Source organism: Sceloporus occidentalis, unplaced genomic scaffold (assembly GCF_023333645.1).
Source record: "Sceloporus occidentalis isolate IW3139 unplaced genomic scaffold, rSceOcc1.0.p SCAF_7, whole genome shotgun sequence".
Classification (NCBI taxonomy): domain Eukaryota; kingdom Metazoa; phylum Chordata; class Lepidosauria; order Squamata; family Phrynosomatidae; genus Sceloporus; species Sceloporus occidentalis.
In genome coordinates this window covers 48,253,930-48,265,364 of record NW_028316987.1, presented here as the reverse complement: position 1 = coordinate 48,265,364, position 11,435 = coordinate 48,253,930, and the positions used below count along the sequence as shown (strand labels likewise).

At 43.5% G+C, this 11,435-nt stretch overlaps 1 protein-coding gene across 1 annotated transcript in view; it reads left to right on the top strand.

The window, feature by feature from the left end:
- Window positions 1–619: 619 nt before the first annotated feature.
- TGFBR2 (transforming growth factor beta receptor 2) overlaps window positions 620–11,435 on the top strand; it is a 66,211-nt gene continuing 55,395 nt past the window's right edge. The window contains exon 1 of the mRNA XM_089532893.1: window positions 620–926. Coding sequence (XP_089389019.1) covers window positions 848–926 — 79 coding nt within the window. The 5' untranslated portion in view covers window positions 620–847. The remainder of the gene's footprint in view (window positions 927–11,435) is intronic.

Below are 11,435 nucleotides of genomic sequence, written 5' to 3'. Positions count from 1 at the left end.
TTGAGCATGACCAAGAAGCATGACTTTACATTGTGTGTGGGGGTTTTAAAGCCTTCCTTTGGTCATGCCCTCCATTTTTCGTGAACGCCCTCCATTTCCCAGGGCCTTGTCCTCTTTTGCAGTTAGGACATCTGTGGGGAAGAGGGCAGCCAAGCGTCCTCCTTTCCCAGGACCTGTCCTCCACTCCAGCCTTCTCTCTAGGAGGCATTCCAAAACATCCTCCATTTTGAGCCTTATCATGAAGAGTGTTTCTAACTTTCCTTTGGTCACCTCCTTATCCTCCATGGCAGCTAGGAGGACACCTGACCAGACTGCCCCACAATGCCCTCCTTTGCCAGGACCTGTCCTCCATTCCAGCCTTCTCTCTAGGAGCCATTCCAAAAAACGTCCTCCATCTTGAGCCCAACAAGCCTGCATTATTTGCCTTTCTAAAACTTTTCCTTTGGCCATGCCCTCCATTTCCCTGAAGGAAGAGGGGGGGGGGGGGTTCTTGTCCTGCTTTGCAGTCACCCCTGAAGGAGGGAAAGAAGGAAGGAAGGGAAGAAAGAAAAAGGAAGGAAAGGAGAAGGGCGGGAGAAGGCACTCCTCTGGAAGAGTGTAGCAAGTCCAGCCCAGCTGTTTGCGAACTTTGGGAGGTTTCCTGTTTCCCCTCCAGGCAGCAAGCAAGGCTGAAGCGCAGGGGAGTGACTCACACAACAGACCCACAAACACACACACACACACTCAGCACAGCAGCAGCCCAGCCTCGAAAGCTGCCTCTGGCGGGGCCTCGCTTTCTCCTTCTCCTCCTTCCCAGCTTCAGAGAGCCCCCTTGGGCCGCCTCAGAGCCCCCCAAAAGGCCACCACAATGGGCTGGATCAGCCCCACACATGTCCTGCTGTGGGCTCTCCTCCAAGGCGCTGCGCCTCAGCTGGCTGGGGCCACAGGTAAGCCTTGCCTTGGACCTCTGGAGGGAGGCATGGGGCTAAGAGGGTCCCCCAGGGGCTTTTCTCTCCAACTTCTTATTCCTTTCCCTGGCTTAGCTTGGAAACAGCCACCATTTCCCAAAGGAGTGATTCTGGAGCTGTTGTGAAAAGTTTTTTTGGGTTGCCATCTGCACTGCAGAAATAAAGGGGTTTGACACCACTTCAAGTGCCTTGGCTCCAGGCTCTGGGATTCTGGGAAGTGTTGTTTGTTGCAGCACCTTTGGTAGATGATTTGATATTGTTCTGAATTTTTGGCATATTTTTATGCGATTTTGTATTGCGGGTCGACGATCAGAAGTTGTTTTGAATTGTATATCCCACCTTGAATCCCACTACACTTGAATCCCACTTGGCAACAAATAAATAAATAAATAAATAAATTTAGCAAGATTTTAATAATAATAATAATAATAATAAATGTTTTGTAGTGGGTCCCTTTCCCCAGTGTGGAGAAAGGCGGCGTGTGAAGGAAATGAAGGAAGAATATCTATAAATGTCAGATAAGCTGTGGGAGCTGGATTTTGTCCCAGCAATGGAGAGAAGCTTGAATCCTGGCCCCCTGAGGCAACCCTGTCAAGTGGAGTCCATCGCAGGAAGGAGATCGGGAGTTTATCCCGTGAATGTCCTGGGGAAAAAAGTCATGTAATTACATGAAATGATTTTGCACGTCTTCACATTAAAGTGGCCACAAAGAAGCATCAACGCACATCTTTTTATTTTTAAGAGTTGAACGACAATGCGTTTCCGATCTTGCTTTATTTGTTCAACTGCATGTGATAATCATTTGCTCAGTTACTCGCCATGTTCACTTTATTTGCAGGATGCTTTAAATGCGCTTTGATTTCTCTTCAGTGTTAAAATTAGCCCCAGTGTGATAAACTCCGAGGAGGAGGAGGATGCTTTGTCTTCAGATGCCAAGAGTGGCTGGCTGTGTGGGACTGGAGGAGGAATTGGGTTGCATTACTATATTTGGGGGGTTACTATAGTTGGGTTGGCATGGTCGTCCATTGGGAAATGGGTTGGGGGTACAGTGCCCTAAGATTTGTTGTTGTTGTTGTTGTTGTTGTTGTGTGCCTTCATTGCCAATTTAGTCAGGCCTTAAGGCAACCCTATCATGGCGTTTTCTTTATGTAGAGAGTTCGTGTAGATCTTGGATCTGAAGACAAGGCATCAAATGCATCTGAGGAAGTAGATTTACTGAATATATAAGTCAACCTTATGTGTAAGTTGAGGGCAGGTTTTGGCGCCAAAATTATGGATTTTAATATGACTCGTGAATAAGTCAGTAAAATTTAGGGGCATGTAACAAAGGAAAGGAAAACTATGCCAAATAACTTATTAAAATTCCAGGAGGCATAATTGTTTGTACTCACATTATAGGCTAGATGGATGAGAATGCAGAGGGGGCTCAGTGCTTTCAAGTCAGATTATATTCTTGGCTTTCACTAGAAGATGGTTCCTTTTTAATTCTTGACTAAAATTTCTAGACTTATACATGAGTATATACAGTAAGTCTTCAAAATCTCATACTGCCAACTTCTTTCTTTAGCTAGTCTCAAAGGTGCTACAAGATCTATGTGCTGATTCTACACGGCTATATCTTTGAATTCCACCAATGGGGTTTTCTTGGCAGGTTTGTTCAGAGAGGTTTGCCATTGCCATCCTCTGAGGTTGACAGAGTGTGACTTCCCCGGGTTCACCCAGTGGGGTTTACATGGCTGAGCCGGGATCCGAACCCTGGTCTCCAGAGTCATTGTCTAGTGCTCAAACCGTTACACTGCACTGGCTTTCATGCCCTAAGATAGGGGAACTATATCATGTGCTCATGTGTTTTTCCCCTTGTTGTTCAAGTCATTTCTTACGGTGACCCAAAGGCAAACCATTATGGGGTTTTCTTGGCACATTTGCCATTGCCATCCTCTGAGGCTGAGAGAGTTAAAATTCCTGTTGAGTCAAAAATAAATGGGGGGGGGGGGAGGTTTCAACATTTTAAAACGTTAGTTCCCTTCATTTTTTTCAAGTCAGAACATTTTAAAAAAACCTTTTCTGTCGCAAAGTGTGGTTAAAGAAGTTGCCTTGCTCTGTCATTAGCGTGCTTTTTAAAATTACAGGAAATTATCTGGGAAAGCCAAGGAGCACTGTGTGTGTATGGTGACAGGTTTGTTGAAAACCGTAGGGTGGTAAATTCTTTTTCTTTTTTCCTTTTAAACTGTGATGGTAAGCACAGGTCGACTGATGTGTGAGTTGCTTCCTGTCACTGTTCACGTGTGAATTTAAAAGATCTCATGACTTCCCATCTTCTTCTTTTTGCTTTTTGTCTTGCTCATGTGTGGATTCCTTCACTGCCCTCATTGAACACGCTTTCATGCAAGCATGTTTCAAAAAGAAGAGTGATGCACCAATGCAAACCTTTTTACTGCATTAAAAATGTCTCGATCGGGAGAAACCAATGCTGAGAATTGGTGATATGTTTACAGTCTTTAAACTACCCTAAAATAAACACGCTACTTAAGAACTTCCACTGTGCTGGTATTTTCATATTATCATTCTTGCTTACTGAACATCCGTGGTGGTAACTTGAACCTAAAGTCTGGTTAATTGATAGAGGCAAGATTGTACTAGCGGTGATAAGCACAATTTGCAAAATATGAGATTAGATAAAATGCAGGGGTGGAAATTCTGCCAACATAGTCAATGGTGAGGAATGCTGAGAGATACAACCCAACAACATCTACAGGGCCACAGAGTTCCCATCCCAAATCTACAATAAGCATAGATAATGTGTGAGTATCAGAATGTTGAACTACAATTCCCTTTTCATCCCTCATTATTGGCTATGCAGGCTGTTGTTCCTAGGGTTTTGTGATTGGAGGGCCAGACAATCCCCAACCCTCGACACTAAAAGTTTAATCTGAAATGGTACCAGATGCCCAGAAACTTTGCAGTCCCTCACAAGTTGATGCTTTTTACTGTCTGTTGCTTCCTTTTATATTGGAGTCTCCTTCCTAGAACACAAATAATGCACTCCACTTCTCTCCTCAAAATCAACTTGAAAAGTATTTAAGAGCAGGTATGTCAATTTCATAACTCTTAAATTCTCCTTCCCCTTGATAGGTTTAGACTGTAAGATCTATGGAAGAGGGGCTTTTCATCTTTCTGGTGATTTAGCAAAATACATGGAGAATACTGTACTGACATGTGTGCTGACAGCAAAATGGTATTGTAAGAATAATACTATTAACTGACAGATTTAGTGGAGCTACCACCCTGTGTAAGCACAGTGTTGGAAAATACCTTTGTGCACTATACAATTTGTTGTTGTTGTATACCTCCAAGTCATTTTTGACATATGGTGACCCTAAGGCAAACCTACTGTAGCATAGGTTTTTCTTGGCAGGTTTCTTCAGAGAGGGTTTGGCATTGCCATCTTCTGAGGTTGAGAGAGTGTCACTTTCTCAAGATGGTTTTTGTGCTCAAGCAGGGAATTGAATCCTAATCTCCAGAGTCGTAGTCCAGCGCTCAAGCGACTACACCACACTGGCTCTCCATGGCGGGATACAGACGGGCAGGGGAAGACGTCTTGGAGGTGTATTCTGCTGAATATGGAGCCTCCAGACCGCCCGCCCTGGGGGCGTGGCTCAGGTGATGGGGCTTCCACATGGGGGGTAGTGAAGACGCCTCACCTGGGGCCGTTTCTGACCCGCAGTTTCCAAACCGCCACCTCGGAGGACGCTGCAAATAGAGAGGCAGCTTCTGCACGGGCGGCCAAAAACGGGGCTTTTTTTTCTTTTGCCGGCTGGCGGATGCGCAGCTGCGCAGCTGCACAGCTGCGGTGCTCAGCAGCGGCGACAGAAAGCTTATGTGCACATTTAAAGCGCCCAAGCCCCTTTAAAACTTTTTCCCTCGCCCTGCCCAAGAACAATAGTGGTCTCCTGCCAGCTGGTGATCAGCTGGTGTTGGCATCCTTGTCCGCTTGCACGTTGCCAATGTCACCAGCATCATGGATGCCTCCTCTCCTTTGGTCCCCGCTCTCTTGCTGAATCTGCAATGCACAGCCACAGCTGTCGCCGCTGCCACCGCTGTCCCCCTGCCATCCCCCATCACCTCCCTTGTACATATGTAAATATTTAAAGTTTTAGGGGTTTTTATTGTTAGGTGAAAATGGCACAGGAATGTGTGTAGGGGTTCACTTTAAATTCCAAACTTTCCCCGATTCTAGCAGCGCATGCGTACATGTTGCTCTAGGGTTAGTGTTAGGGTTAGGGTTAGGGTTAGGGTTAGGGTTACGAGTCTTAAAATGCGCTGCAGCTGTGCTGCAGCTTCCACACCTGCATGGCAGCTGACGCTGCAATTAAAGCCTGACTGCAAACTGCGCATGTTCCAGGACCCCGACTCATTATGCGACGCAGCAGACACGGAGCTTTTAAATGGGCAACTTAAATTAGCAGCGTAACAATTCTGGCGTACCGGTGCAGCAGCTTACAGACGGAGCTGCGCAGCTGCACATCATACAGAAAAGAAGCGGGGAAAAGCAGCACCTTTTTAATGCCGCTTCTTCCCGCTTGGGGCGTGCGGGCGGCATGTTCATGGCGGCATTCAGGTAAGGGCCATCTGAAGGCTCTACCTTCATGACGTCATGAACACACCCCTTTTTGCCCATCTGTATCCTGCCCATGTTACATATATTATCATACAATTAACTACCCTTATCTGTGTTAAACCTATATACTGAGATGCATTTTAAAACTCAAATAACAATATTAAGCAATCTATCAAGTGTTAAAATTGTTTTTAATGTCATTATTATTTTATGTGGTTTATAGTAGGAAACAGATTGGACCTAGATCATAGTTGTACAGTGCTGGTTTAAGTGAAAACTTGATCCTGCCATTATTCCATACGTGAATACCTACAACATTTTAGTGAAGGGAATGAAACTGTGATTATTTTGGTTACTTGGAAGTATTGATAAGATGGTCAAAGATAGGAAAGAATGCACACATGTGTCTTTGTATATGTCTTCTAGTGTATGTTACGTATTTGTCAAATAACATGCTATCTGCGTCTTAGAAGTTAGCAGAAACAAGGCAAAGCCAAACCCAAAGTAATAGTCAGGGTTTGGGGCTGTGGGTTTTTTTTTTTTTGTTGTTGTTGTTGTTGTTTGCATGCATCCAAAAATAGTTTTTTGTGGGTTTTTCAGGCTACGAGGCCGTGTTCTAGAAGTTTTCCCCTGACATTTCGCCAGCAGTTGTGCCTGGCATCTTCAGAGAATGCTGGCATGGAAGAGAGTTGGACCCCACTCTTTTCCATGCCAGCATTCTTTGAAGATGCCGGCCACAGATGCTGATGAAATGCCAGGAAAAAAACTCTTCTAGAACATGGCCTCATAGCCTAAAAAACCCCACAAAAAACCATGGATGCTGGCTGTGAAAGCCTTGAACTTCATATACCCAAAATGTTCTCACATCCTGTTTCACCTTCGATGCCTCTTAAAAAATATGGTCAATAAGGTCAGAGGATGTTCTAGAGTAGGACTCAAGCCAGCAGTAGCTGCTTGGGCCCTGGTATGAAAGCTATCAATAAGTATAGTGACCCAATAATAATAAAATTCCTATACTTTGTCTCTTGGCTTTTTATCTGTTAGACTGAATAAGTGACATCTAAAAGCTTTCAGCATGACTTGGAACATGCGAAAAGAAAAGTTTGATTCACATGCCATTTGAACATATATTTTCCTCTTCTTCAGTCATTCTCCCTGCTTTCTTTCTTTATATCTTAAAGTAAATTGTACCTACACAAAACAAGGCAGGTGAAAAGCAACCAATAATTCATAGGTTTTTTTTTTTTTTTGGGGGGGGGGGGGTTGCATGCTATGTGGCCAGGTTCTAGAGGAATTTATTCCTGACATTTTGCCTGCCTATGTGCCTGGTGTCTTCAGAGAGCCAGCCACAGATGCAGGCGAAATGTCAGGAATAAATTCATAAAAAACTATGAATGCTGACTGTGAAAGCCTTTGGCTTCACAAACCAGTAATTCAATCATTTTAAGAAGTGGTGTGGGGGTAGGCTTGCCATAATTCACTACCACCAAACTGGGACAAAATTTAGCCCAAAATGGAGGACATTCAAAAAAAATGGAGGACACAACCAACTAAAAGCTGAAAGCATTAATATATATATATTTTTAAAAAACACATTAATATAAATCCTTATAGAGATCTCATTGCACCTCTGAGACTAAATGCATCTGAGGAAGCAGACTCTTTCAGTTAATAATAGTAATAATAATAATAATAATAATAATGGAATTAAGGGACAGAGATTTTGGAACACCTCTGAGACTAAATGCATCTGAGGAAGTGCGGCAGGAGGCAGTGGTGGAGGAGGACCAGGGTTCGATCTCTTGCTTGGCCATAAAAAAACCCACTCAACCTCAGAGGATGGCTAAGGCAAACTCCCTCTGAAGAAACTTTGCAAAACCCTGGGGAAAGTCTCTCTCTCTCAGCTTCAGAGGATAGCAATGTTAACTTTTCCATGAAGAAACTTTGCAAAACTCTGGGGAAACCCTTCTTTCCCCCGCCCCCCACGAGAGTCCTACCAGGCCTTATAAAAACCACTGCCTCCTGCTTGCCTCCTCCACAGCTCTCTCTGTAGTCTCCGCTCGACTGCATGGAAAAGCTCCTCCTCCCTGCCTGGACAATGGGGATGGAAGAGCTGGGACCCTGGCTGCAGCCTCTCCAACACAAACGGAGGCTGCTTTGGGAAGACAGAGAGGCAAGGACCAGGAGTCCACCTGTCCCCGGGACATAACACAAAGGCAGGACGAGACCTTCCCCAAGGTCAAAAAAGCATGATTGTCCCACCAGAATCCATGAAATGGCAACCCTATGTGGGGGTGTGGGTAGGTGTGTGTACACACATGAATGCAACTGCATTGAAAAATGTTTTGAAAGCTGCTTTATTATATCTCATAGGATTGTTTTTATAAGGTGTACACTTATCTATAGACACGTAGCTTATAGAGTGCTATCAGAGATCTCAGCTAACTTCATCTGTTTGGGGTGATCTGTACACAGAAACCTCCTAATACTGTAATCTTACATGGAATATTAAATGGACAGTGTCTAAGGAAAATAAATTAATCAGGTAATACCACCACCCATGCCATAATTGTTCATATTGCGATGGGGATGTTTTTTAAGTGTCCTAGTATAAAAACAACACATTCATTCATAAAAGTTGTTTTAATATATTTATATGTGTATGTGAACATTCTTCAGTATGCAGCAAAATGGGTGCACTTATTTTTATATGTGTGTGTGTGTGTGTGGAAATTTTGGAGTAAAATCCATCAGTGAAACAAAAATTTAGCATAATCTACACAGAGATAAATCTGCAGTAGAATCCCTTGTTTTCCTATGATCACCACTGTTTTCATAGTTAGACAAAGGCCCCATACAGACAGGCCAAAATAAAGTTGCTTTGGGTCACTTTGGAGGTATGCTGTTTAAAAGATGCATGCGTACTAAGAGTCCAGAAGCTGCACAAAAACCACAATCCAGTCCTAAGGACTGGAGCGCAGCTTTGGCACAGCTTCTGGACTTTTAGGACGCATGCATCATTTAAACAGCTACCTCCAAAGTGACCCGAAACAGCCTTACTTTGGCCTATCTGTATGGGGCTTTAGTTACCCAGTAAGCCTCATAGTCGCACAGCTTTTCTTCAAGAGAAGAATAACAATCACAATCAGCAGAAGAGAAGGAGGGACCCGGTGAATCTGGAACTTGTACAAGCCTTAACCTGTTTGTGTGCCTTTGCATTTTTCCTTTTCTTATCATCCTTTCCTCTTCTTCCCAGACCTCAAAGTGGCAAGTAAACAAGGTAAGGCCTGAAAGCATGGGACAGTGCATTAGGGCCAGAAAATCCTATATATTTGGCCCTGTAAAAGATTCCAATTGCGTCTTCATACTCTATGCCCTAGCACATACACATGCTTATCCTCTCTTTGCTTTTCTTAATAATTAAGGGGCTCAACAGACCACTCCGAAAGGGTGGGCTGCAGCTGCCCATTTTTACTCCTGGCAGAGGCTGGAGCAAACAAATGGTGAAGCCTCTGTCAGGACTAAAATGAACCCACTGAAATGGCACACTCACATGCAATGATGATGCATATGCTGTGCGGTGACGTTTAGACACCACACCGTGCTTGCGTAATCATGGCTGCTCCCATATAGATGGGGCCAAGCCATGAAGGCACTGCTGGCACACAGTAGGGCTTGGGGGTATGAGGTTGCTCCACACTCCCGAGCCCTACAATGGGCCCCAGACCACCGCTTTCCAGCAGTCTGTACCGGGCCTAAATGTCATAGCTTTTACTTCTGTAACCACATTCACACACACTAAACTACTGTATAACAAGGGCTACAGTGGAAGAAAGGAGCAGCAACATAGTTTTGTTAACTATGGTTTGCTGTGTTGTCTCGATTGGTAAACTGTAGTTTGTCAACTAATAAAAGTTTAAAGCAGGAGTTTAAAGCAGGGCAAGAGTTAGCCTTGATCTTAGTTGATTTTTAAAACCAAGGTGCCATTTTAACAATGAAATACATGTTCACTTTCTTCGAAAGACTCAGACATTTCCAGTTACTTATTATAAATGTTTTTACTGCAATATAGAACTAGAGAATACAGGCAAAAGGTTACACTGATATATATGTTTACACTATAACAATTTTATTATTCTGGGCAGTGGAATATTAGAGTTTTATGTGCGGATGGTATTAATGACTTCATACTACCATGGATACTTTGATATAGTTACTTGGGTCAATTTGGAATACAGTTTCTGGGTTAATATGTTTGCTTCTTGTTATATTTACCTTTTCTCATTTAAGCTGTAATGAACATACTCACATGTAAGATGACATGTGTTACCAAAAAGGACACTCCAAATACATTTGGGGAATCACGCATGCACACCAATTGCACCCCTTCCAGGAAGCTGCTTTCAGGCAGCTTCTTTTTGCTACTGGGAGGGAGTGCATTGTTGCCATGCTGTTTGGTTACTGCGGCAACAATGTGGGGCAAAGAGGGGTGGCACGGAACTACTCGTCTGTTGAGCCCCTTAGTCAGGGGATCAATCCCTATGTATACCAAGGCCAAAAGCACATAGAATTCCAGAGGCAGGTTTCCAATAGTAATAGGTTTTATTTAAAACACGCACACATAAAACAAACAACCATGCACACACACAAGGACTAGAGAAATCAAGGTGTTACACTGGAATAGAAGACATGATACTGTGATACTGCACCTGAACAGATATTGTCTTCAATTGCTAGTGGTCCTGGATAAAATGGAGGACTCAAACAGCTCCCGCTGCATGGGAGATTGGTGAGCTGTTGAGGTACTAGTCTGGCAAACCAACAGATTCTGCCTGCCTGCTGGACTAACCCATAGACTGGCTAAAAAGTCCTGATATTTATACCAAAATGATGCTTTGGGGGCAGACTCCGAGGGTCAAAAAGACCAAATGGTCTTGAAGTTCTTTGAAATGGGTTTTTAAGTACTCAAGAAATACTTTGAAGCAGTTTTCCAAGATGGTGTGAATGGGTATTGATGGACCAGCATTTCCAGGCAGAGGGAATTAGGGGGCAAGATAGCCGGAGCTTTGTTTATATTAAATCTGCAGCCCATTCCTCCAGAATGTCCAGAATTGATCAATCAAAGCTAGGGCCTTCATGCAACTCTTTTTGCTAGCTTACATGCTTGAGCTGCTTTCTAGTAATGGTGTCAGCATCAGGGTCATGGAAGGATCACACAACCTATGCTTTATTGGGTTTCTGATGTCAGAAGAGGAGGGATAACCAGAGATCTCCACCCCCATAGGCCTAACACATGTAAGGCCAAACACTTTCGTAGAAGGGAAGGGGAGACTTTCTTGTTCAAAGATGGTAGATGTGACATAAGGGGTCTCAGTCAGTCACTTCATTTATATTCTGCCTTTCCCCCAAAAGTGGGGCTCAAGTCAGCTATATCTGCCAAGTTTACTTCTTCAACAAGTCTTGTCTGAACCCATACAACTATAGAAAATATATCACGTTCTCCATGTTTAAAAAGAACTGTGACAAGGATGCAGTTTGCATTAAATAATATTAGTGTAATACAGTAGAGTCAGTTCAGAAGGCTGAGATACTGATGTTGATATTGCCAAGAAAATACGAACACAGAAACATATATTTCTTCCTGTGTTCTACAATTATAATTATATCAGCTCTTAATAATATCTTCTCTATGGCTGTAGTCTGACACAAACCACTTAGGGAGTAAGCTCCATTGAGTAAACTCATAAGAATTAGATCTGAGCATGTATAGGAGCGCACTGCAAGCACAGAACCATATTGTGCTTCCACTGGCTTAGAGGAGAGGGTGGGACAAAACAACAAAACTGGAAAGCACATATTTACAGCGGTAA